The sequence below is a fragment of the Phocoena sinus genome, chromosome 5 (genome assembly GCF_008692025.1).
Source record: "Phocoena sinus isolate mPhoSin1 chromosome 5, mPhoSin1.pri, whole genome shotgun sequence".
In the NCBI taxonomy this organism is placed as follows: Eukaryota; Metazoa; Chordata; class Mammalia; order Artiodactyla; family Phocoenidae; genus Phocoena; species Phocoena sinus.
The window spans coordinates 51,300,206-51,327,788 of record NC_045767.1 but is presented as its reverse complement, the minus strand read 5'-3'; the positions used below and the strand labels follow the sequence as shown (position 1 = coordinate 51,327,788).

General features: G+C 38.6%; 1 protein-coding gene across 5 annotated transcripts in view; it reads left to right on the top strand.

Moving 5' to 3' along the window:
• PPARGC1A (PPARG coactivator 1 alpha) overlaps positions 1 to 27,228 on the top strand; it is a 98,982-nt gene extending 71,754 nt beyond the window's left edge. For 3 of the 5 annotated variants that reach the window (XM_032633331.1, XM_032633333.1, XM_032633330.1), the window contains exons 8-13: positions 5,664 to 6,579; positions 7,139 to 7,243; positions 7,396 to 7,516; positions 16,433 to 16,554; positions 16,887 to 17,038; positions 23,331 to 27,228. In XM_032633331.1, coding sequence (XP_032489222.1) covers positions 5,664 to 6,579; positions 7,139 to 7,243; positions 7,396 to 7,516; positions 16,433 to 16,554; positions 16,887 to 17,038; positions 23,331 to 23,434 — 1,520 coding nt within the window. In that variant the 3' untranslated portion in view covers positions 23,435 to 27,228. Of the gene's footprint in view, positions 1 to 5,663; positions 6,580 to 7,138; positions 7,244 to 7,395; positions 7,517 to 16,432; positions 16,555 to 16,886; positions 17,039 to 21,974; positions 22,062 to 23,330 lie in introns of those variants that run through there. The other 2 variants (XR_004350080.1, XM_032633332.1) reach the window with 2 other exon arrangements.
• Positions 27,229 to 27,583: the final 355 nt, after the last annotated feature.

The window sequence follows — 27,583 nt, the reverse complement described above, 5'->3', positions numbered from 1 at the left end:
CTTTTGTATGTGACTTACCCGTGGGGAAATAGACCAAAGCAAAATAGGAATAGTAGCTGGTAGTTTTAACAGAAAGCCACAGTGACAGAGAACCAGAAAGTGATTTTGACAGGTCATATAATCCATTCCTGTGGCTGAAGAAGCCAAGAAAGGGAGACCCAGCAAATTCTCTTTACAGCCCACTCCAGTGTTTTGCAACTCGTCCTGACAGGAATTTCTTCCATATTTCTTCCATATTTCATATCCCTCATTTTCTATTTTTAATCTCATTCTTCTTGGCTCAGCGTCTGAAAAACACCTCAGTTTTCTTTTCTGGAAATGGTACTATCCAATGTCTTGCAAGCCAAGGATAGCAAAGCAGTTTTCTCTCCCATATCAACTTCTGGGGTTTGGTGGGAGACACCTGGAAAGCCAGACTCCTCCCTCCCTCACCCGGACCCCCTCTCCTGGCCCAGCTCTGTGGGAAAGTGCCTGAGGGCCAATGAATAACAGCTTCATCTTCCATGAGCAAGAGTTGGGGCACTAGACACATGTCATAGGAATGTTCTGAAGCTTTTCTGTGCAGTGAGTTTGTTCCCCAGTTCTCAGAGCTGATACAGGAAATCCTTAAAAAGCAGGAAAGGCGGGGGCTCCATCAGTCAGAGGGGACATGCCAGCCTCGGTACCAGAGCGAGGTGTGGGAGACCCTTCTGTGTCAGGGGTTAACACTTTGGTTGCTGGCTTTTGTGGAGATCCAGTGAGTCCTGGGGAAGTTAGGGGTGAAGAGAGAGCACTGGAGGAGCTTTTATCAACAAAATATTTTAACAATGATAGCAGTAACAGTTCATACTGATTGAGTATCAGTCCTTCCTATGCTCCCTTGACACCCACTCCAAGTTCTTGAGGCCAAAAATATGTGAGTAGAAATCAAGTCACTCTCCTCTCTTTGCCCAGTCCTCCTTTTTTGGTGAGTTTTTAAGCAAATTAGAAAATCATCTTCTCGGTGTCTTTCCTTGAGAAATCTTAGAACTGGCATGTGACATAAGAAAAATCCCACTGTCAAACTCCAAAGCGAGTCACAGATTTAGCAGGAGGTTGTGTGAAATGTAAACTGTAAAACTGTGTAAACTATTAAGAAAGATCTTGCTGAAGTCATTGGCTGGATAGTGGAGCACAGAATACAGAGCAGAAGACTTGCCATTTATCAGTCATTCGATTAAACACATCAACCCAAAAGAGAACTCCTCAAAGGAAATCGTTTTATAGCACATTAATGAAACACAAAACCAAACCAAACTTGTCTCTGACTTTTTTTTTTTAAAGGGCTGTTTAAAAAGATAACTGGAGAGTGTGGGAGAGTGTGTACCACTTCCCCCAGATTTGCTGTGCAGAAGTGCAGAAGTGTGAGTGATGTAGAGGTACTTGTTTATTATAGAGCACATTTCAATGCAGTAATCATAAATATTGCTAAGGTTGTGCTCCGTTGAAATATGACCTACATACTCTTGATTGTTTGTGTTACGTGATTTGTCTGACACCCATTACATTCTGGGTAATAGCAGCCATTTGTTGCTCTGCACAGCAGGCTCTTCTGACAAAAGAAAATAGGCAGCAATAAAAAAGCTATAGTCTGAATTACATTCTGCACAGTGCTGCACTGCTGAGAGTTTGTGCAAGTGTGTTAACAATGTTCTGAACTGCCTCTTGTCAGCCTTCAGCCTGTAATGGCCATCTGTCCTCACATAAATCTGTCAAAACCTGCTAAGTTCAAGAGAGAGCATGGAATATACCTTGTACTGTCAACACCAAAATGTACACATTCCCCAGAAAATCAACACGCAGGAAATAATCCGGAGGTTATGGGAGGCATTAGCCTGGTTGATGTAGGCTTGTGGGCTGAAATTGAGAGTCCGGCAATTAGTGGGAAGATGACAAAGGTAGTGGGGTTGAGGAATTGATTATTGACTGCCCTTCTACCGCAGGGGAAAACATTCTGGGTGGAGGAGATGGGGTTAGAGAAATCTAATTAGTTCAGGTGCAGCAAAGGGTTCCCTGTCCCGGGCACAACTCCTAAAAAAAAAAAGCTTCTTACACTTTTATTTATTTATTTATTTATTATTATTTTATTTTTTTGTGGTACGCGGGCCTCTCACTGTTGTGGCCTCTTCCGTTGCGGAGCACAGGCTCCGGATGCGCAGGCTCAGCGGCCATGGCTCATGGGCCCGGCCGCTCCGCGGCCTGTGGGATCTTCCCAGACCGGGGCACAAACTCCCGTCCCATGCATCGGCAGGCGGACTCTCAACCACTGCGCCACCAGGGAAGCCCCGCTTCTTATACTTTTGTTTTGCTTTGTTTTGTTTTACTCTGGATCTCAACCCTATCTGGATTTTCAATGAGGCACTGGTGACACGCAGTCTCGTGATCCTTAAGATGTCTCAGTCTTGCTCTGGGGTATTCTCCTCGGATTAAAGAAGTTTCAGTAAACAGTCAAAAGGTTAGGGAATGATCTGAATTATTTTTCCCTGCCCACCGACTCACTAATCCTAAAATAACTTCCATCTACTAAGCGAGTATTATTTAATGAGCAGGGCCGTCCGAAATTTCTAGCCCTGATATTTTCACTCACAGGGTATATCTGGTTATCTCAGGGTGTTTCTATAAGTTTTAAGCAGATACACAAGAAAATCTGTACTTACTGCAGATTTTAAAGAATGATCTCTGAAGAAAGAATCCCTGAAATGCCAGCATTTGGTGGAATATTCAGCACATAGTAGGTGCTGAGTGAAAGTCTGTTTAATTGCCACAGGCCATCTAAAATGAAAAGGAAGTAAAAGGCTTTGTTTTTAACGCCAAGAAACTCTAATCATGTGTTAGCGCTCCCAAGAGCAACTTGAGAATCGGTTATTTAAGCGATAATGAGCTTAGGTACTAGGACAAGGGTTTCAAATGTTCAAGACGAAAAAGAATTTCTATATTTAAAATCCCTAGATAGCTGAGCTATTTTTAGAACTAGTCTCTCTTTAATAGTGGCCTAATTTGGTGTTTCTGAAGTTTAGGGTTTCTTTTTATAAGTCTAGAATGTCAGTCAAAATATATCTACCTGAGATCAAGGCAAGGTGCCACATAGACACGGCGGGATAGTGGCTCTCCATAAGTGGTCTATGAACCGTGTCATTAAAAATATTTGACCAGCTTCCCAAGTGATCCGTGGGCCACTGAAATGGGACACCTACTAGTAAAGGAGGATCTAGAAAAATAAAAATGAGTGAAACATTTTGCAAAAATAAGCCCGAGCAATATTCCACTGAGAGCTTCTCATCTGTCTGGAGAGACAAGATATAATTCACATTCAAAAAGATAAGTGTGAAAATATAGCAATATCTGGTAAGTGAGTGATCCTGGCAGTAAATTATTGGAAAAGTAAAAATTACCCCCATTCAGAGTATCATGAAAAGATCTATGAAGTTGTATTTGAGGATGTTGAATGTCATTTCCCCCAATTCAAGGGCTATCTCATTTGGAATATTTGACTGTTATTTACTCAGCAAAGAGAGATTATTCATCATTATTTCTTTGAGCATCTTAGCTTCCTGTGAGAAATATTTGAGATCTTGTCATTTCTTTGCTGGGAATTGGTATCTTTACATTTGTTGTAGCAGTAATTGAAGGTAGCATGTGGTTGAAATCAGTGTGTATGAATGGGGCAGTGCAAAGGGTAGAGGAAACAAGCAGAGAGAGAGACGGACAAACAGAAAGGTAGACAGGGTAAGAAAGAAAGCACGAAAAGGAAGGGGAGAAGGAGATGGAGGGGGAAATGGGAGGAATAGGAAGAGACGGAGGAGGGGAAGGAGGGGAAGGAGGGAAGGAGGAGAGAAAATTGGCCATATAGGAATTCCTTAGAGTGAGTAAAAGATATACTTGTCTATGAAAGAAGGAACACAAGGAGAGTGAACTTCAGTGACATAGATGATTCCTTCAGTAATGTCACCTCCCTATTATCTTCAAGCAAAGAATGGGGGGCAGGCGTACAGTAGGCTACTGATAAAGGGAAGCTTTTCTGAGACTCAGATGTGTCACGAAGGGAGAGCAGTGTCTCCTTCTCTTTGTGTTTTCATTTCCCTGTCTTTCTGAACTTTTCTGGGATAGATGTCCAAAGTCAAACCTTTTTGCATTTTTGTACGTTTCCTTCCCTCCTTTAGGGAGAATTAGCTATGTATAATAAAAGTTGCCAAATATTGGTGCAAAATATTTCATTTTAAGGAAAATATTAATTTCTTCTGTCTCTTTATTGTCAAGTAGGGGAGAGAGGCAGTGTCTTCCTGTTCATACCAAAACTTCATGTAGCGTTCTGTGCCCTACTTGGTTATGTGTGTGTATGTATGTGTGTGTGTCAAGGTAGAATTTTCCTTGAAGCATGCAGTCGTCTTAAGTCCAACCCCAGGCTTCTTGTGGACTTAGGTTCTTTTTTGCTGAATAGCATCCTCCCGTCCTCCTAAATAAAAAGTGTATTGTAAACTAAAATGTTCCCTTGTAAGCATAAAGCCATTTGAACTCCAGCCTGCCCTTCTTCAAAGTTCCGTCGACTCTGGAGCTTTTCCACAATTCTTCTTCCTTGGCATAAAGGGCTGAGGAGGACTTAGGGGTGAAACTGAACAGAGATAACTAGCCTTCACACACTCTCCCACAATGACTTGTGATGGAATTTTCTGCCCTCTGTAGAAAAGCACAAAAGGCAACAACTGACAGATTTCCCCTCTTCTTCCTTTCTTTTTTTTTTCATTTTTTCAATTAGTTAGTTGCCGAAGCTTGGATTCGTTTCAATCCTTCAGCCTCCTAACCCGCCCTGATGTGGTGCTCCAGATAAAATGGTGTGCTGGCACCGCAATATTTAGTGTTACTGTTCACTTAAGTTTCTGTTGCAGAACCATATTTTTGACAGAATGTATTAGTTATGCTTACAAGAATGTACTATACCTACATTAGCCATGGTTTACAAAGTTAATGAACTGTGGAGACAAAGAATCATTGCCGTCATGTTGTAGAGTTGTCTGGTACCCTGCGTTAGCCAGCTGCATTTTACTGAACTTACTTTGATGTTGCCAGTGTCATTCCCACCCTTCCCCCCCAGTTGCTGTCATCCCATCTTTTCTTTTCTTTTCTTTTCTTTTTTTTTAAAGTTGCCTAATTCTTTGGCTCCATGGGTAGATATCCTTGATTTTACAAAAATTCCTGACCTACATGCATCCTCCCCAGCATTGTTTGCAGACAGATGCCACCAAAGTTCTTCTATGATTTCCCTGTGTCCCTACCGTGTTAATTTTCCACAACTAAGACTGTGAGAAGCCCCTGTAAATCTGAGCTTTTGTAATGCCTGGTGGTGACGTGGTCATGTTTCTTGGGAAGCCGGATCGGTTAGCATTGGTGTTTGAAATACAAAATATCATGGCTTTCACCGCAGCCTTATATTGTAGATCCATCTTTTCTTGGTGACAGAGGCTTCGGGAGACAGAGTCACTTTTTCCGGTCTTATCATGAATTTAGTTTCCTTCCTTTTCACTGAGTTTTAACTGTTGTCTGAAATCTTGGAAAAGTTAGGAAAACATATCCTGGCATTTAACAACATATCTCTGTCTCTTTTCTTTCTCTCTCTCCCCTCCCCTTTTTTTTTTCTTTTATTATCTTAGGCCTAACTCCACCCACAACTCCTCCTCATAAAGCCAACCAAGATAACCCTTTTAGGGCTTCTCCAAAGCTGAAGCCCTCTTGCAAGACTGTGGTACCTCCACCATCAAAGAAGGCCCGGTACAGTGAGTCTTCCGGTATCCAAGACAATAACTCCACCAGGAAAGGGCCCGAGCAGTCTGAGTTGTACGCACAGCTCAGCAAGACCTCCGTGCTCACCAGTGGACACGAGGAAAGGAAGGCCAAGCGGCCCAGTCTGCGGCTGTTTGGTGACCATGACTATTGTCAGTCAATTAATTCCAAAACAGAAATACTCATTAATATATCACAGGAGCTCCACGACTCCAGACAACTAGAATATAAAGATGCCTCCTCCAATTGGCAGGGGCAGATGTGCTCTTCCACAGATTCAGACCAGTGCTACCTGAGAGAGGCCTCGGGGGTGAGCAGGCAGGTCTCTCCCGGCAGCACCAGAAAACAGCTCCAAGACCAGGAAATCCGAGCTGAGCTGAACAAGCACTTCGGTCATCCCAGTCAAGCTGTTTTTGACGACGAAGCAGACAAGACCAGTGAACTGAGGGACAGTGATTTCAGTAATGAACAATTCTCCAAACTACCTATGTTTATAAATTCAGGACTAGCCATGGATGGCCTGTTTGATGACAGCGAGGATGAAAGTGATAAACTGAACTCCCCTTGGGATGGCACGCAGTCCTATTCATTGTTCCATGTGTCGCCTTCTTGTTCTTCTTTTAACTCTCCATGTAGAGATTCCGTGTCACCACCCAAATCCTTATTTTCTCAAAGACCCCAAAGGATGCGCTCTCGTTCACGGTCCTTTTCTCGACATAGGTCGTGTTCTCGATCACCATATTCCAGGTCAAGATCAAGGTCCCCAGGCAGTAGATCCTCTTCAAGGTAAACCTTGTCAAAACCCACCCAAAGCCTAAGGCGTCCCCAGGAAGTGAGAGAAAAACAAAGGCAGAAAATGCATTCAAAACCCACAGGCAGCCCAGCCCCTCACCATCCATTCCCAGTGCCACAGGAACTAAGGAGATTGTCGTTACCCATACATTCCTCCCCATCTTCTCTTAAATCTGTCATTCTTGAACACAGTGCCTTGAGCCAGTCAGATCAGAGAGAGCAATTTGTAAGAAACTTGCTCATCTACCTTTTTCCATTACCTGGAGAGCTGCCTTGTGCCAGGATAGGTGAGATCCATGCAAGATAAAGCTGACAGTGTACCAGGCCGGCGTTCGGCATTCACATCAATAAGAGACGCTGCAAGAGAACACGTCACTCCAGACCTCTAAGCTGACTAGATGATCACAAACTGTCACTGGGAAATCTCACAAGTAGCTGGGAACTGAAAGCCGGTTTATGTAATGCGGAATTCCAGGGGCTGTTCAGTCATGCCGATAAACTGGGGTTCACTGGCAGTTGCAAATGCCCTTCTGTTTTTCCTCCTCTCTCCCAGATCTTGCTACTACTATGAGTCAGGCCACTGCAGACACCGCGCGCACCGAAATTCTCCCCTGTGCGCGAGATCACGTTCAAGATCGCCCTACGGCCGGCGGCCCAGGTAATGATACACGTCCTTTTCCCTCCGCGCCTCTCATCTCCTCCCGTAGATGACAAGATGTTTTCTAAAGCCCTGCCCCCTCCCCAATTTCCGATTAATTTTGCTCATGCGATTGGAGGTGGTTGCCTTAATGATGAAGTTATGTTTCTCAGGTATGACAGCTACGAAGAGTATCAGCACGAGAGGCTGAAGAGGGAAGAATACCGCAGAGAATATGAGAAACGGGAGTCTGAAAGGGCCAAACAGAGAGAGAGGCAAAGGCAGAAGGCAATTGTAAGCAGCTTGGAGCTTACTTTCATTTTACAGGAGGGTTTCTTTTTTTTTCTCCTGTCTTTTCTTTTCGTGGGAGTGGGCATAGATTAGAAAATAAGGGAAAGACTCTTGTTAGAATATGCAATACTCAGCCTTTTGGCTTTAAAGCATCAGTGAGTCCTCAGTCCCTCTTAACACAGACTATTGGAAAGCAAAATGTTAGGTCAGTGTATTTCTCCTCCATACTACCTGTTTCTCATTCATCTTGAAGCTCATTACTCTTTTCGACCTTTGTTTCTAAAAATGGAAGAAGGAGAGATTTGTCCAGTCAGATACTGGTCCCATCAAGCCAGAGGATGAGTTCTTTGTATTGTTCTCTGCTGCTTTTTTTTCTCTGAGTGGAAAATGAAGAGATATCACTATTTGGTTTTAGTTTTTGTCTTTTTGGCAGACGTGAGGGTTGGATTGAGCTAGGTTTAAAGGCGGTGGTAGAGAAAGATTTGCTAAGAAAGTCATCATTTCTTCCTTGTGCCAGGTCAACAACTAACACATCCATATTTCTTATGAACTGCTTTTCAATAACCTTTTATGGATTTCAGCACCACGTACTGCAGGGTATTACATTCGCTTGACATATACACAGTACTGGCCCTTTGGGGTTAGGATCTAGGTTATGTGCATCTAGTTCGTTCTCCGTTGGTTGGACCTTAGAAGGCGAAAAGGAGGTCCTCCAATTGTCAGCATCCAGTACTTGTTCAAGGCAGATATTCCTAATTGATGAAGGAAATCTTTCCCATTGAGCTGCAATAGAACCTTGAGGGCTTTCCCAACATGGGTGCTTTAGGGAGCCATGGCATATCCATTGAAAATGGCACTGGTTTCATTCATTCATTGCAGCTGCTGTCTGTTAGCTGCTAAACGTCATTTCAGTGAAGATCAACCTTTGACACAGCTTGCATACAAGCTAACCAGGGCTTAGGGAAATGATTTTTAGCTGTAACTGTTAGATGGATATGGTACCTTTAAAACAACCCACAACCATCAACAAAATCTTGAAAAACCTACCTAGAAGAGCTGACTATTAATAGAGTCCAAATCGCACGTTGGCCAACAGTTATCAACTGGAGGAAAAAGGTTAACTGAGAGGTTTGTTAACTCAGGCACTCAAGGAGAAAGAAGGGAGAAGTAATTGAATACTTAGGCTAAAGATCTAGGGCTTTGCTGCCATTTAGCTTTGAATCTACCTAAGACCAAATTAGCCTTGTGAAAATTATGACACTTTCCCTCATTTTTCTCAACTTTCAAATGAGCTGTGATATTAAGATCTGCCAGAGTATCATTAGTTAACACTTAAGAAGACTAATGAAAATTAAAAATTCAATTTTCTAATTTAGATGTTTTTAATTAATAGCCTGTTCAATAATTATAATAATTCACATTTACAGAGTGCCATCTAGTTTACAAAACCTTGTAGTATGGTACAGTACAGTTAATATATACCAAAGAGAGTCATGTTGAGTAAGCATGAAGGTAAATGGTTATTTCAATGTTTTCATGTTCATATTTGATAAAACTCTTCATGTTTCTTCCCAAAAGAATGACACTAAAGAGAGAAATTGTTTTATCATATATTTGCTCATTTGTGCAAAATATAACACAGCTGTAACCAAAGCATAGCTGTAGATAAATGACATGTGCTTATTCTATTCTTCCAAAGATAATTTAGTGCCAGATACTTACTAGGGTGAAGAAAGGGAGGGAGGGGTCTTTTTTGCTAGTTTGGTTCTTTACAAATAGATCAAAGAGTGTGATGGTCTATATTCCATAGATGCCTGAGCCAAAAGCACTCTTGAGGCCACTAGCCTCAGTCTGGAAGCAGATACCACCCTACCACCCTGCCTTTCCCTGTGTCACAAATATTGACCAGTTGCTTGGTTAATTCTTTGACTAAGACAGTCTGTATCAGCTCCCTTTGAAAGACAGCAATTATAGTGCAAATGTCAACTTGGCTTATATTAAGTCATCATAATTAACTAGACGTTTGTGGGAATTTTGGCTTTGAGATTTTTATTTTTGTTTTTAAAAAGCAGATTAAAAAAGAAAACTAGGACATAGAGATTGTTTACTAACACAGTGACCCATAGGTAGTAAGAGCTTAGTATAAAGATTTGGGACTTACTGTTAAACCAATTCCCACTTGGACTATTAGATGCTATTTTTGCTTAAAATAAGTGAAAACACATGAGTATATGAGAGACATTTGTTAAGTGCCTGGGCTCTAAAATTAGGTAAGACCTAGTCCCCACATCCAGGGAGTTCAAGTCTACTGGCTGGTAAAGATACACGAAGAGGCAATAGGGTGTGTTAATCGCTGTTGCAGAGGATGTGCCTAAGGTACTGCAGTGGCAACTGGGTCGGCAACCAGCCCTGGGAACGAGGGAGGGCATCCCTGGAGAGGGTGAGATTGATTTGAAACCTAAAGGGAGGAAAGGGCAAAGGTTTTTTTCACCTGTGTTGTCCAGTGTGGGAGCCATTAGCCATGAGGCTAATTCAGCTAGTCCCAAATTTAGATGCACTATGAGTGTGATTGAATTTTGAAGACAGTACAAAAAAAAAAAGAGTGTAAAATACTTCATTAATATTTTTTACATCAGTGACAAGTTGAAACAATAATATTTTGGCTATGCTGAGCCAAGTAAAATATATTATTAAAATTAAATTTGTTTTCTTACTTTTTAAAATGTGCCTCAGAAAATTTAAAAGTTACATATGGTGCATTATATTTTTATTGGAAATTACTATTCTAGGCAGAGACTTTAGCTTATACTAAGTCTCTGGAAAAGAACAAGCTATATTGGGAAACTGCTAGTCATTTAATTAGAACACCAGGGTACAGGAGAGACAAGAAATAAGTCTGGAGGGCTCCATGGTAGCCAGATCCTTGAAGGGTCCTTTAAGTCATAATAAAGATTTTGAAGAATATCTTGAAGGCGTAGTGGAACTATTTAATGAGATTACCTGCAGGAAGTTTTTCTGATTGATTTCCTTCCTCAAAATGATCTGCTTTCTTGTGCCATAATGCATGTGCAAAATGTATTTTTATGGACTTGGAGATACAAGCAATGATTTTTGACTCATTTGACTAGATTAGCTTGTAAAGTCATTCATGAGACAGCTAAAGGAACCGGGACAGTTTGCCGGAGTTGGTCGGGTAGGTGATTTCCATTCAGATTTCTGAGACACCCTTAAAGTAATGAATAAATAGCAAATTATATCTGGAATATCTTGGGTGCAGTGCTGGATTATTCATTAATTCAGATCAATTTTATAATCAGGGGAGCAGCAAAACAGAGGCTCCAAAAGGAAATGAAAAAAATAATGTTACAATCATGTAATAGATATTTTACAAAATTAACCTTTGCTACCTTGTCTTGTGGTCTATAATATTGACTTATTTTTGAGTTCCATAAGAAGGAGATGGTGGTTTAGGTCATCTATAAACTTTTTAATATGTATGTGTCCAAAAGTCTTTATTCAGACTGACTTCAGTGTACCAAATCAGACAACTAAGAAAAGACTAATAATTAGTAATTACACAGAATCATATGTTGTGGTTGAATATTGCCATTGTTTAAGTTGCTGTTTTCCTCCAATTTCCATCTAAATGCTCTCAGAACCCAATTTATCCTCTGCTTTTCTCAGTCTCATAGGCTTGAAATAATTCAGGATATTGGAACTCTGGAAGCCAGAGTATAGTACTTAATGTCTAATTATATCAGCTCTTAAGTAAACTAACCTGGATGTATTCACGTCCATCCAACCTAAGACACTAAGGAGGAGTATTCCTGGACCGTACTTGGATGGAAGTAACTTTGGTAAACTGAAAGCTATAGTTTTGTTTCTCCCCTGAAAGTGTCTCCTAGTCGCGGTCACTTACTGAATGCCTACTGAATCAGATGAGTGTTATCAATGTTAAGAACAAGAGAAAAAACAACAAAAAAGGAAACTTGTTTTGGCATTGTGTCAGAGTTTTGGCCTTTGTTTCTATCCATTCACACCTTTTCATGGTCATTCACCCCTCTCACTTTATCTTTTAGATAGAGAACCTAGCTATGCCATTCACTGTAGAAGTGGCGTGGATTTTATCGACTCATCTCATCTATAGTGTTTGTAATATCCTTGGAATTTTTGAGAAAGTTAGGTTGTAACTAATCTGGAGGTGAACATAAATCTTTCACTGTCAAAGTTGACATGCAGTTTCCTTAGCATAGGAAGAGGGATTTTTAAATTATCCCGACTTGGAAATGTAGAATAAAAGTTCTGAGAACTAAAATCCAAATTATGTCAGGCTGTTCCTTATTGTTACCTAACACTGCAGAGCATTTTAGTGAGATAACCCATAGAAAAGCATCAAGCACAGTACTTGGCATCTATTAGAATTTAGTAAATGTTAATCTCACTACTAATTTCCTTTTCTTCTTAATCAAACCCCTATTACCAGGAGTTACTTATTTTTTGATGAGAAACAACCATTGTATATTTTCCCCAGCTAACTGGGAGGCTCTACACACTTTCTGATAAAGATTTTGATAATGCAAAGTCAGTTTAATTCAGTCGGATTTTTTTTCTCTGTTCATCCCCTGTGTTTTGATATAATGAGGATTTACCATACCTGTTAATGCAACATAAATCTTCACTTTTATTATCCACCCCATCAGCAAACTAGCTTTTGTGAAAATTGAAGCTAAAATATACTTGATAAATGTTCCTTCCTCCTCGATAGTGAAAACTGGTCTGAAAATCATTTTTCAAGGAGCTTTGTCCAAAGGTTTAGAGTTCCTCCAAGCCTTTAAGAAGTTGGAAATGTTATTAAGCATTTTGATTTCTTTTCCTTTCATCTCCTGTTTAGAAATTAATGTCTTGAAAAATTGGCTGCAAATGTTAAGGTTTTTTAAAGATATGGAATCTATTCATCTGTCTAATAAAACTGCAACATGTTAAAAATAATCAGTTCTTCACTAGACATTTTGGTCAATCTTGGAAAGATTTTTGTCTTTGCTTTTTAGACCTTCAGATGCCTTTTAATTTCATTTTTATCACTAGGAAAACCAAACACTCTAATCATTTTCTCAAATGAGAATTTCAACGTGTATTCAATCTCTGATCTTTGTAAGATAGCAAGATGTGGTCGCATTCTTATGTTGCATAAAAGAAGATTGACAGTCAAATAGGTAATTTAAGTGATTGCGGAACAGCCCTTTGGATTTCTGTCTTTCCTATCTAGGTTGTGTCTTCTTTTTACTGCAGAATGTATCAGTATCCGATATAAAAGGTCCTCTGGTTTATCCTTTTTTGGGATTATCGTTGCATAGAGTTTCGTATAAAGAAGCAATTCAGAGACCATCCCAATATGTCTGCATATGGATGTACATATGGTCGATTTTCACTTTTACTGTGAATTTCCTTGAAGATGAACATAGGCTGTGTATATTCCCTTAATGGTAGATGAGCAATTTATTTGTGATGGTTCAATTTCTTTCTCTTCTGCATTTCTCCCTCCTTTTCCTCTGTACAGTAGTAACCTTCCTAAAAACATTCATTAAAAAAAATAAATAAATAACACTCATGCAAGCAGGCGCCAGGAAGTTTAGATAACAGTCCCATCAAATTCTGCTGTTTGGCTGGAGCTGGCTGCATAAATAGAACGGAATGTGATGTGATGATTCCCTTGCTCAAGTGTACAGCACTGCCCCGGGATGAGCCTCACTCTCCATTTATATTTATTGACCTCCAGGATGTGCTGGGTGCTCTGGAACAACACAATTACAGCCTTCAGTTGAGACATACAATCTACATGGAAGCGAATCAGGCAGCCCGCTCTGCTTGCTGTACTTCGTCTGGTCAGTTATGTAGGCTCAATGGTTGCTGTCAGAGAATTGTGTTTTACCAGCTGTTTCAGTGGAGTGAGACAAGTGAGAGCACTTACACTTAAACCATAAAAGCAAATCATGGAAACCTTTGTTAGTACACTCAGCTGAGCTACCTGGGTAAGGTTTTTCCTATGATAAAGCACCAAACCTGGTTTTCATTCTCCACTGTCTTAGAGAGTCTCAGAGTAAGGACCACACTTAGTCACCTTTGATGTAATGAAGGGTATGGAACTAGGTGTTAAAAGTGATTAATTGATTGATTTTTCAACAAATATTCATTAAGAAGACTCTTATGTTTGGCTCCCCTTAAAATATAGTAGTCGATAGGACTGGTATGGTCTGTGCTTTCATGAAGCTTTCATTGTTGGGGGAGATAGACATTAAACACCGAATAAACTATTAATTATTTAATTACAATTGGGCACAGAACTACAAAGGAGAAGTAGAGTGTTCTTTCTGAGCAACTTGTAATAGAAAGCCGAACCTCACCTCAAGTCTCAGAAAGGAAAATGATTGTTGAGTTCACTGTAATTCTAGACGGTATGTGTATGTTGGTGGAGGGGAGGGAGAGGCAGTGTGGAAAGGGTATTCCAAGTAGCAGAGACGCAGCTTGTGCAAAGCCCTTAGAAAAGGAAGGAGAACAGTACATACTAGGGACTGAGAGAAGGTCAATATGGCTGGAAATAGAGGAAAGGAAAGAATGGGATGTGGGAGCTGAAGCCCAAGATGAAGATAGATCCAGACCCTGAAGGGCCCGGTAGGTTCTGTTAATGATTTAGGTCTTTCCCTAAATGCTATGAGAAACTATTGAAATGTTTTAGGTCTTAATTGGCACGATTGGATTCCTGTACTCTTCGTAAAGACTATTCTGACCGAAGTGAAAGAATAGTTTGGAGGAGGGTAAACACAGACACAGGATCCAAGTAAAGAGGCTGTTTTACTGGTCCAGAAAGAGATGCTGGCAGCTTGATTTAGGGGACATGCAATAAAAGAGGCAGATTTAGGAAGTAAAAATCAACAGGACTTAAGGAGTGTTTGGAAATGTGGAGGGGACTAAGCGGGAAGAATCAAGGAAGGCACTTGGGTTTTTGTCCTGAATAACTGGCTAGATGGTGTTAACTTCACTGATACAAGAAAGACCCACTGGGAAGAGACTGAACTACAGAATTTGGTTTGGGTAATGTTGGTCTAGTTTGAGGCGCCTATGGGACATCCAATCTGAGGTGTCAAATAGATAGTTGTTTATTTGAACCTGAAGCTCAGAGGAACTTTCCTGATGAAAACGGAAATATGAGTGTCGCATATGGTAAAAGAAGAAACATGGATGATCAAATCACCTAGGAGGATATGTATTGTAGGGTCTGTGAATTGTTCAGTTATGTTTCTCAAACATTTATTGAGAGTCCACTCTTTTTTTTTTTTTTTTTTTTTTTCGGTACGCGGGCCTCTCACTGTTGTGGCCTCTCCCGTTGCAGAGCACAGGCTCCGGACGCGCAGGCTCAGCGGCCATGGCTCACGGGCCCAGCCGCTCCGTGGCATGTAGGATCCTCCCAGACCGGGGCACGAACCCGCGTCCCCTGCATTGGCAGGCGGACTCTCAACCACTGCGCCACCAGGGAAGCCCGAGAGTCCACTCTTTACCAAGTTCTTTGCTAAATGCTGGGCACATGAAATGGACATATGTTCAGTAAATAACATAGGACATCTCTTTGCTTTAAGCCTAAATGACTTCTTACATCATCCAAGATGTAAAAAGATATTCTCAGCACATCCAGAGAAAACTCTTAGGCAGGCTAAATCTGTACCTTTGCCCTGTGTTTCCTAGTCTCTGCCTCCGTCTAAGTTAAATCTCTCCAACCTTAAATTCATTTCATTCTTGTTTGCCATTGATAGACATACAAGCTAACTGGTAAGCACTTCGTTATACTAACTTCTTACACCTTTTCTCAGCTTGAGAAACATCATCATCTTTGGCCTTGTCTTCTTGGAATAAGAGATATACAATTACTTCTTACACTAAGAATGCATTCTTGTTCTGTAAAAAGTGATCCATCTTCAGGCTATAAAATATTCTCCCCATATTTTGTAGGTTATAAATTGCTGTTGACTTTCAGATTATGATGATATTGACTCCACTTGTGAAAATTAGGCCACACCCTTCTTGTCTGTTCCTAAAATAAGATTCATTGGCAAAGTGAAATTTATAGCCTCTTTTATAGCTCTTATTCTTTGGAGACCCATGGCTTAAAATGGCCAGTATTTTAAGACTGTATTTTTAAAATTATTGTCTTTGGACCACCTGTATCAGAATCATTGGGGTGTGCTTGTTAAAAATAAAGATCATTGAACCTTACTTTCCAAATTTTTTTTAATACGGCTGGAATAAATCCAATAATTTGCATTTTTAATAAGCACCCCAGGTAATTTGTATTTATACTAGAGTTTAAGAATCAATATTTTGAGGGGTGTCAAAATTTGTATGTCAAACTATCAGGCTGTACATCTTAAAATTATATAGTAATGGATGTCAATGATTTGTCAATAGAACTAAAAAATGTGTATATTTTATTATTATAATTCTGAGTTAGTTAAGGAGAAATTAAAGAGTTTTGCAAGCCAGGTCAGTTTCCTACCAATTTTGAAGATTAATAATCGAGTCACAAGTGTTAAAATATTTAATAGATACTATTCAGCGATTCAGTGATAAAAAAGATTGCATTACACACATTTCTTCTGTAATACATTAAATTTCATGTGACAAAGGAACAGAGATGGATAGAAGAAGTAGAAGAGAGTGAGAGGTGGAAGAGAGTGATACTGAAGAAATGGAAAGTAAAACTTGGTTCAAGTGTAGTCTTTTGTTCAGGTTTAGTGTGTGTTTTGCTTTAATTGGCATGCTCTGGGGGGGGTTCTTATTATGCATGATTGTACATTTATAAATGTTTCTAGCATTCAACTCCTTTCCTATCTTCAGATCTAGCAAGTGTCTTCTCACTTTTCCCCCTAGGAAGAGCGCCGTGTGATTTATGTTGGTAAAATCAGACCTGACATAACACGGACAGAACTGAGGGACCGTTTTGAAGTTTTTGGTGAAATTGAGGAGTGCACAGTAAATCTGCGGGATGATGGGTGAGAATCTTCAAGATTATTTCTTGTTCAGAAGCTGACATATGTAAAAAATTATGGCCATAAGATTACTAGAATGGGAATGCTTTGACAGATGACATGTTGAGTTCAGAATCTTATTTATTTTCTTTCATCCCTATTTATTAATCTTTCTAGTTGAGATTTCCTGTCCCAGAAATAAGTATTTAGCTGTTTGACAGGACAATCACACTGATAAATGGATGCAGTGGTTCAGACGTTGGCACCAGCGATGTCTCCAAAGTAGAAAGGGTTACAGTCATATAATGCTAATCCTTCCTCACTAGCTTTGAACTTCTCTTCTTTGTCCATTGCAGAGACAGCTATGGTTTCATTACCTACCGTTATACCTGTGATGCTTTTGCTGCTCTTGAAAATGGATATACTTTGCGCAGGTCAAATGAAACTGACTTCGAGCTGTACTTTTGTGGACGCAAGCAGTTTTTCAAGTCTAACTATGCAGACCTAGGTATGGATTTTACTGTACATAGAATGAGGAATCCATAATGTAGAGCTCAAAATGGAAGCATATGTAAACTGTAGGCACATTGGGTTGGACCATCGCTTTATTTTACTAGAGGGAATATTTGAATACAGATTTTATCTTATTTTTTATTTTTTAACACACGAGACAGTTTCAGAAGCAAGGGGCTTAAGTTTTGGCAACAAACAGAAGAAGCAAATTGTTTCTACTGTCTGCCCATATGCTGAAATTCTGCACTATTTGTATGTGTGTGTGTGTGTGTGTGTGTGTGTGTGTGTGGTATGTTTTGAGTGTGCAAGTGTTGTATTCGTTTGTAATCTGTTACTGCTTTCCGCGCCTACCCTGAATCCTTTTGTACAAGCTATAGCATTGGCATCATTGCTTTGCAGAACAGAATATGCAAAAGTCTTATTCTTTTTTCCTTATTATCTCACAAACTCTTAGAAATATCAACATTTTCTACAAATTACACCCAGAGAGAGGAGAAAGTAAAATTTCATGTGCTAAATCACACTGTACTTTCTTTAAAACAAAAGAAGAAAAAAAAAACCTGTTTTTTTTTAGTGCTTCCATATGCTAGGCACTGTGCCAAGGCTTTGTAAGCGTTTTCTCATTTAATTACCAGAACAATCCTAGGAAGTGGATATTATCATCCCCATTTTACAGGTAAGGAAGCTGAAAAATAGATAAGTATTCCTTTTTGCCTGTTATAAAAGTTGTACAGACTCAAGGGGTGACATTTGGAAAATATAAAAAGGTATTAAGAGAAATAGTAAAATCACCTAGAGATAACCACTGTTACCTAGTATGGGATTTGCTGTTCAGTATTTTGTGTCAGAACGTCAAATTTCTTGTAGTTGAGGTCATATTATACGTATATATACACTTTTAAGTTCTACGTTTCTCGATTAATATTATATAAGTTCATTTTCCACTGTGATTCAAAGGATGAAAAATAATTTACCAGTAAACTTTAATGGTTGTATAGTATTCTGTCTGGCAAATAGTGCCATTATACTTAATCGTTCCACTATAGCTAAACACATTTTCAGTTTTTGATATTATAAATAATGCCACGATGGACATCTTGATTTCCTTTCCAATTTTAATTTTGTTCCTTTCCAAGTTATTCCCTAACTAATGTGTGTGTTGTAAGCCTTTAAATTCCTTCATGAAATAATGAAGGAAGGAAAATGGCAAATGTCTTGTGCATATGACATAATTATTTAAATCAATTTATAATAATCATCATGAAATTAACATATAAATCTGCTCCTAAGCATTATTATATGTCTATCTGCACTTGCTTTGGCTTGGTATAAAGAAAAAAATGAATACCAAATACAGGGCTTTTTTCTTCCTTCAGCTGAACTGATGTCTTCCTAGAGTAATTGATACAGGTGGGGTGCATTGTTCAGGAGGAATATGCTATAATTCACTTCACAAGCTAAATAGATAGTATGAAGCAGGGGAGAGACAGTTGACTGTTAGAGAGATAGACGCCTAGGGATGAAAATATAAAAGGTGGCAAGTCATTTGTTCAAATGTTGGCTGATAAAAACAGTCCAGACAGATGGAAGTCTTGAGTTGATTTGACTTATTTTCTTCAGTGATGAAGGCCAGGGTGTTTTCTAGTCTCTCAAAACATCTAGAGTTTAGAATAAGCTACCTAGAGGGGCCTTTAGATCGTGATTCATCACTGGTAAAGGGAGCATGGGATAGTATTTCCAAATTGCACTGGAGCCTCCCTGAAATATTTCTAAGAAGAATGCTTCTCCTCTAGTTATCTCTCTGCCTTGCCAGCAGCAATAGAAACTTTGCCATTGCTAAGCTAACTCTGATTTCCTGAAAGGTGTGTTTGATGTGTATTGTAATAGCATGGATTTTTCCGTTTCCCTCCAGCCTTACAAATGCAGGAAGTGGAGTCGATCTGAGTGTAGGCCTGGTGTAGTTGAAAGCGCCTTGGCTTTGGAATTTCGCAGGCCTGGTTTTGAAACCTGAGTTAGCTTTTTGACCTTGAGCAATTAAACTCCCTCTGCTTCTGGTTCTTCATTTGTAAAATACATTATAATGTTGTTGTGAAGATTAAATATGTGTCTGTGAAGCCCTTAGCATAGTGTCAGTGTCTGGCACAAAATAGATTCTCAATGCATAGTAGCTATAATTATAATAAAAATGATTGTTATGAGAAGTTATAAATTTGAAGTTATTTTAAAATGAAAGAATCAACCAGGGGCCAGCTTTGGAACCAAACAACATCATGTATGTCTTGTCTTTATTCCCTGAATAGTTGAAGTTAAGTGCCTCGGGCCATGAATGCTGAATAAGGTGCATATAAGCATATCCTGGACTCTTAGAGGGGTTGGGAGCTTACGTGTGTGTCAAGAGTAAAGTGAAAATGATGTGATACTGATTAATTTTACCAAAAGTAAAGCAACCTATCATTTTAGATAGATTACCAATTTTTAAAATTTTTATTTGCTCTCCTAAATTAAGTTAGCTCATATATCCCATTTCTCTGCTATTTTTAAATTAAAGTATAGTTAATTTACAATGTTGTATTAGTTTCAAGCGTACAGCAAAGTGATTCAGTTATACATGTATATATATATTCTTTTTCAGATTCTTTTCCACTATAGATTATTATAAGATATTGAGTAGAGTTCCCTGTGCTATCCATTAGGTCCTTGTTGTTTATCTATTTTATATATAGTCGTGTGTGCCTGTTCATCCCAGTCACCTAATTTATCTCCCCCCATCCCCCTCACCCCCCGTCCCCTTTGGTAACCATAAGTTTGTTTTCTATGTCTGTGAGTCTATTTCTGTTTTGTAAGTAAGTTCATTTGTATAATTTTTTTTAGATTCAACATTTAAGTGATATATGATGTTTGTCTTTCTCTGTCTGACTTCTTCACTTGGTATGATAAATTCTAGGTCCACCCATGTTGCTGCAAATAGCATTATTTCATTCTTTTTTAGGGCTGAGTAATATTCCATTGTATATATGTACCACATCTTCTTTATCCATTCCTCTGTCAGTGGACATTTAGATTGCTTCCATGTCTTGGTTATTGTAACACTGGGGTACATGTATCCTTTCAGATTATGGTTTTCTCCAGATATATGCCCAGGAGTGGGATTGATGGATCATATGGTAATTCTATTTTTAGTTTTTTAAGGAACCTCCATACTGTTCTCCATAGTGGTTGTACCAATTTACATTCCCACCAACAGTGTAGGGGGGTTCCTTTTTCCTCCACACCCTCTTCAGCATCTATGATTTGTAGACTTTTAAATGATGGCCATTCTGACTGGTGTGAAGTGACACCTCATCATAGTTTTGATTTGCATTTCCCCAATAATTAGCGATATTGAGCCACTTTTCAGGTCCCTGTTGGCCATCTGTATGTCTTCTTTGGAGAAATGTCTATTTAGGCCTCCATTTCTCTGCTGTTGAGGCCACTTAATGGTTACTTACAATACTATTAGTGCAAAACACAATGATTCTAGTTACTGCTTATGAGCCAGATTTATAAATGAGACTCAGAATTTCAAGGGATGATCAGCTTATCATGATGAAGCCAATATTTAAGTCTGGTTTCTATGAATCTGTAATCTGTGTGTCTTTCTGTTTACTGTTCTATAAATAAATAGATCTTTCCATTTGAAAGAGCTTGATGAAAAATCTCAAAGAGGAAAGACAGAAATTAAATTAGGACTATAGGGTCAAAACAGAAGGATGGATCATGATTAAGAATGTGATCATTTTGATCAGGAATTAGTTATGGCTTAGAATTTGTAAATAATAAAAAGTAAACAAATAACATTGGTCACAAACTCTTTATTAACTCAAAGAAATGTAGTATATTATCAACATCTTGAATACATATGTAACTTTACATATACCCTTGCCGTTCATTGGTAAATCAATCCCAGATCTAAACACAAATATTTTCAATCACATTTTTAATAATATGTGGGTGTTCAAGACTAATACATTCATTAGACAAATACTGAGTGCCTACTTTGTGCCAACAGTTTTCTAGGTGCTCGGAATACAGTTTTGATGTGATTTGTTTCTATTGATACAGTATTATTAATTATAAAAATTTATTTTTTTAATTTGTTAGCGTGGCTTTCAGGTTATTCCTATAAAAATTTCATTATCTCTTACTTGTGTTGCAGTATCCTTCCTTTAGTGGAGGGAAAGGGGTGGAGTGGATGTTATTGCCACAGGAGTTGCATATAAACACATTGTCTCTTCAAGAAGTGAGAAAGATTTTGTGGGTGCCGACTGACATAGTATGCCTATGAAAGTTGGTATATACGTAAGCACCAGCCACTGTATTTCACAGTGTAGAAACTCTTGAAATCCACTGTATCAAAGTGCTTTTAGTATTTACTGATGAAAACCCAGAAAATTCTGGGTTTCATGTAGAATAATCCCAAATTAAGACATTTTAAATATTCTCAAAATCTCCTCCAAGGAAAGATACACGTATATATTCTCGACGGTTCTGTGCTGACTTTATGTCACACAGACTGCCATCACTGGACAGCTCTTCCGTCTTCATCTACAGTGCAAGTGGAATTCTGATTTCAGGCTAATCTCTGACAATGAGCAGAACTTTTTTGTGTGTCTACAGAAAAGATTTTGATTTGAACAACAGCTGCTCATGAGGCTTTGGTTATACAAGCAAATTATTCATTAGGCTATGAAGAGAAGAGTGTAAGCCAGTGTAATTTAAGATTGACCATATAAAATTTTAGTGAGGAAAGATGGGCCATTTTTGTCCTGTTTTTATATCTGAGGCTGACTATAATTGTTCATCTTACCTGGAAAAAGAAATGCAGTAAAGACAAGGGATGGTGAGAATGAGAAAAAAAAAAAAAAAGTGAAGGAATTTCCTTGTCTTTAAAGTAGATTGAAGCTGGTGGGGAAGGGGAATCAGCCTGGTTCTGGAGAGCTTGAGGGATTTGCAACCATTTCAGAAGAACACCTTGTGAGGTCAGTGATTAGCCCCCATATTATCTAATATTACCTTTTTCTGTCACCGAGCATTTCTATTTTGTAATTTAATCTGGGTAAAACACAAATATTTATATTTTAGTAAGATTGTTAACGTTTCCCAGAAAGGTTTAGTCTTCTCTTCTAGTAAGTGCTTTCCAAAGAATGAATGTGTTTGCCAGAGGCTTTCTATTGTATTTCCAAGACACCTTTTCTCAATCTGAGAGACCAGCAGAAATAGTTGACTTTTCCATAGATGTCAAAGGAGAAAAATCAGAAATATTTGACAGAATTTTACCTTACGTCCAACGTGGCTGACATACATCCATTTCGTTCAGGGCTACTTAAAGTGGCATGTGGAGCTTTGCACAAAAGCTTACTTGGACTAGTTTAAGGATCTAAGAAAGACCATGGCTTTATTTATACGGGTGTATTTTTCCTCTCCTATTAGTGAGTAAAGAGGCTGCATTTGCCCTCTCTGGACATGAAGCATTTTCCTAAACCTTCTAATTTGGGGAGAGTTTGTGCCACTGTTGCTGGGGTCCCTCAAGGTACTGGAGATCGTATGCCCCTCCCTCCTGAAAGGGGAGCAGCAGGGTGATGAGTGGGTGAAGTTCTGACAATTATCTCTCTCCCACTCAAGTGGCTTTCATGCTCAATGAAATCAATCCCACCGAATAGGAAAGTTAGTTCCAGCTTCTACTTTTACCTCTCCAACTAAGTGGTTGAGGAACCTTGGGTAAGTCATTTAACATGCCAGGAAGGGAGAGGGGGCTTATTTTTAAAGCATATTGATTGACTAAGTTACTATTGAAAAGAAATATTAAAGTCTGTTCTGATTACCTCCAGGAGTGTTTAAATCTAAAATGAGTCAATAGATGACTGTTTTGAATGCTCATCACTCCTTACCCTCTGCAAATATATACATGTGCTGTAAATAAATAAATATATAAATATACAATTAATTAACTAAAATATTGGTGTGTATATATACCAGTACCATATACTGTAAAAATACCTTCTGCAAATATATATACACACATTAATATTCATACATATAAATACCTTCTGAAAAAATATATATGTAAATATATGCATATATATATGTGTACACCAACATCAATATCATATACTAATAAAAGCTGGGCGTATTTTTTAAAGTACATCGATTGGTTAAGTTGCTCTTGAATCAGGTAATCTTAGATTAGATGATTGAGTTAATGACCATCAACAGAGGGTACATCTAAATCTGGCTTGGGTTTCTTTCAGATTCAAACTCAGATGACTTTGACCCTGCTTCCACCAAGAGCAAGTATGACTCTCTGGATTTCGATAGTTTACTGAAAGAAGCCCAGAGAAGCTTGCGCAGGTAACATGTTCCCTGGCTGAGGATGACAGAGGGACGGTGAATACCTCACGGGACAGCGCGTCCTTCCCTAACAGACTGTTGCAAGTCATACTTAGGAATTTCTCCTACTTTACACTCTCTATACAAAAACAAAACAAAACAACAACAATACAACAAGAACAACAACAATGGTTTACATGAACACAGCTGCTGAAGAGGCAAGAGACAGAATGGAAACCCAGTAAGCACATGTTTATTTATGGGTGTCAGCTTTGCTTTCCCTGAGTCTCTTGGTGATGGAGTGTGTGTGTGTGTGTGTGTGTGTGTGTGTGCGCGCGCGCGTGTGTTTGCCTGGTTTGGGGGAAGTGTGTATGTATAGGTGGGGACTGGGGGCACCTGACCAGAGCGTGCAAGGGCAAACCACTTCAAATGGCAGCAGTTCCATGAAGACACACTTAAAACCTAGAACTTCAAAATGTTCATATTCTATTCAAAAGGAAAAAAAAAATATGTACATCCAAAAGGAAAGAAAACCAACCAACCACAAGCCACCCTAAAATGACAGCCACTGATGTCTGGGCATCAGCCTCCGTACTCTGTTTTTTTTAAGAAAGTGCAAAATCAACATGAAGCAAGCTTTCTCTCATAACGTAATGATTATATGACAATCCCGAAGAAACTGCAGGTTCCGTAGAACTCATATCCTTTCTCTCTCTCTCCCTTTTCTTTCTTTCTTTTTTTCCTTTTTCCTTTTGCCATGGAATCTGGGTGGGAGAGGATACTTCGGGCACTGAGCTCAACTTTCCTAACATTTTGAAGTTTCTGTAGTTCGTCCTTTCTCATGACACCCATGTAAATGTCCAAAATGTTGATCTTCCACAGCGAATTTCAAAAGCCTTGTCAATGGTCAAGCTTGCAGCTTGTTCAGTGGTTCTTTCTGAGGAGCGAGCACGGTGTTACATTACTAATGGGAGTTGGGTAGAACTCTCTGGGATGTGTTCAGATAGTATAATTGCTACATTCTCTGATGTAGTTAAGTATTTACAGATGTTAAATGGAGTATTTTTATTTTGTGTACATATGATACAATGATGTTCTTTTTTTGTTACAGCTATGCACTGTAAATGCAGCCTTCTTTTCAAAACTGCTAAATTTTTCTTAATCGAGAATATTCAAATGTAATTATGAGGTGAAACAATTATTGTACACTAACATATTTAGAAGCTGAACTTACCGCTTATATATATTTGATTGTAACACAAAACAAACAAAAAAGGACAGTGTGTGTGTCCGTTGAGTGCAACACAACAAATCGATGCTTTACGCACAGCCATCCCTTCTTAGGTGAGCTTCGATCCAAGCATCTTGTCAAGAAATCTCCTAGCCCCCTAAAGGTATTAACCACTTCTGCGATATTTTTCCACATTTTCTTGTTGCTTGTTTTTCTTTGAAGTTTTATACACTGGATTTGTTAGGGGAATGAAATTTTCTCATCTAAAATTTTTCTAGAAGATATCATGATTTTATGTAAAGTCTCTCAATGGGTAACCATTAAGAAATGTTTTTATTTTCTCTATCAACAGTAGTTTTGAAACTAGAGGTCAAAAATCTTTTTAAAATGCTGTTTTGTTTTAATTTTTGTGATTTTAATTTGATACAAAATGCTGAGGTAATAATTACAGTATGATTTTTACAATAATTAATGTGTGTCTGAAGACTATCTTTGAAGCCAGTATCTCTCTCCCTTGGCAGAGTATGATGATGGTATTTATCTGTATTTTTTACAGTTATACATCCTGTATAAATACTGATATTTCATTCCTTTGTTTACTAAAGAGACATATTTATCAGTTGCAGATAGCCTATTTATTATAAATTATGAGATGATGAAAATAATAAAGCCAGTGGAAATTTTCTACCTAGGATGCATGGCAATTGTCAGGTTGGAGTTTAAGTGTTTCATTTGGGAAATTCCGCTTTTGCAGAAGCAGTGTTTCTACTTGCACTAGCATGGCCTCTGACGTGACCATGAAGTTGTTCTTGATGACATTGCTTCTGCTAAATTCAATAAAAACTTCAGAAAAACCTCCATTTTTGAGCATCAGGATTTCCTCTGAGTGTGGAGCCCTGGAATGGAAGTCAGTAAAGTTTGGCGTGTATATTCAAGTTTTTAAATTGAGATTCGATTACAGTTTGGCTGACATGACTTTTCTGGAAGACATGATATACCTACTACGTAATCGTTCTTTTCCTTTCTCTCGCCCAACACGATCTTATAAAATGGATTTCACCCCCAGGCCAATGCAGCTAATTTTGAAAGCTGCATTCATTTATCACCAGCATATTGTGTTCTGAGTGAATCCACTGTCTGTCCTGTCGGATGCTTGCTTGAGTTTTTGGCTTCTTATTTCTAAGTAGATAGAAAGCAATAAAAATACTATGAAATAAAAGAACTTGTTCACAGGTCCTGCGTTACGACCGTAACACATCTTTAATCCGCCTAATTCTTGTTGTTCCGTAGGTTAAATGCAGGTATTTTAACTCTGTGTGGACGCCAAACTAAAGTTTACAGTCTTTCTTTCTGAATTTTGAGTATCTTCTGTTGTAGAATAAGAATAAAAAAAGACTATTAAGAGCAATAAATTATTTTTAAGAAATCAATATTTAGTAAACCATATTATGTGTTCAAGGACCAGATGCTTTCTCTATTTTGCCTTTAAATTTTTTGTGATCCGATTTTCAATACATTCTCCTTTTTGCCCTGGATTGTTGACATGAGTAAAAATCTTGGTTTCTTTTCTTACTTATGAAAAGACAACACTACAGATTTCATGTTGAGGATTCATTTATCCCCCCTTCTGGCCTGACAAATATTGTTACCATGAAGATAGTTTTCTTCCATGGACTTCAAATTGCATCTAAAATTAGTGCAAAGAGAGACTCACTAGACCATCCAAATAGAGCTTTTGTATCTTATGCAGACACTGTGGGTAGCCCATCAAAATGTAAACTGTGTTCCTTTTATTTTTATTTAAAAAAATTTTTTTGGAGAGAATATTTCAAATGAACACATGCACCCCATCATCACTGGAGGCAAATTTCAGCATAGATCTGTAGGATTTTTAGATGACCCCGGGCCATTGCCTTCATGCTGTGGTAAGTACCACATCTACAATTTTGGTAACTGAACTGGTGCTTTAGAAATGTGGGTTGTTTTTTGTTTTTCAAGAGATGTAGCAGAATAATTCTTCCAGTGCAACAAAATCAATTTTTGCTAAACGACTCTGAGAGCAACGGTTGGGCTGTCAACATTCAAAGCAGCAGAGAGGGAACTTTGCACTATTGGGGTATGATGGTTGGGTCAGTTGAAAAAAAGGAAACGTTTTCATGCCTTTAGATGTGAACTTACAGTAGGTAATGATTATGTGTCCTTTTTTGATGGCTGTAACGAGAACTTCAATCACTGTAGTCTAAGACCTGATCTATAGATGACCTAGAATAGCCATGTAATATAATGTGATGATTCTAAATTTGTACCTATGTGACAGACATTTTCAATAATATGAACTGCTGATTTGATGGAGCTACTATAAGATTTGTAGGTGAAAGTGTAATACTGTTGGTTGAACTATGCTGAAGAGAGAAAGTGAGCGATTAGTTGAGCCCTTGTCGGGCTTTTTTTTTTTCCCACCTGCCAACTCTACATGTATTGTTGTGGTTTTATTCATTGTATGAAAATTCCTGTGATTTTTTTTTTTAAATGTGCAGTACACATCAGCCTCACTGAGCTAATAAAGGGAAACGAATGTTTCAAATCTACTTCTGCTTTTCTTATTTATCATAACCAAACTCCTGGCATATTCCTCAGATCAGTACACATTACTCGCTTATCGTTATTCTGTTTCCTCTCTGGATCTCTCCCCTCCCCCTGCTTTTCCATATTCATGGATGGATTTCAGCTCTAAGGTAACATGCACCTTCTGTATTTTACCTTGTCTCCTTTCAAATGGCAAAGGCAGAAGTGGTGATTTCTATAATGAGAAGTGATGTGGGACTTTATCAAACGGATTAGCTCTGTTTTGGTACTTAACCCTGGAAAGTGTGAATTTTAAGTACAAGCCACTGCCCCTAGTGAGAAACCTGCTAAATATTTCAGCTTAGGAAGCAATTGTAC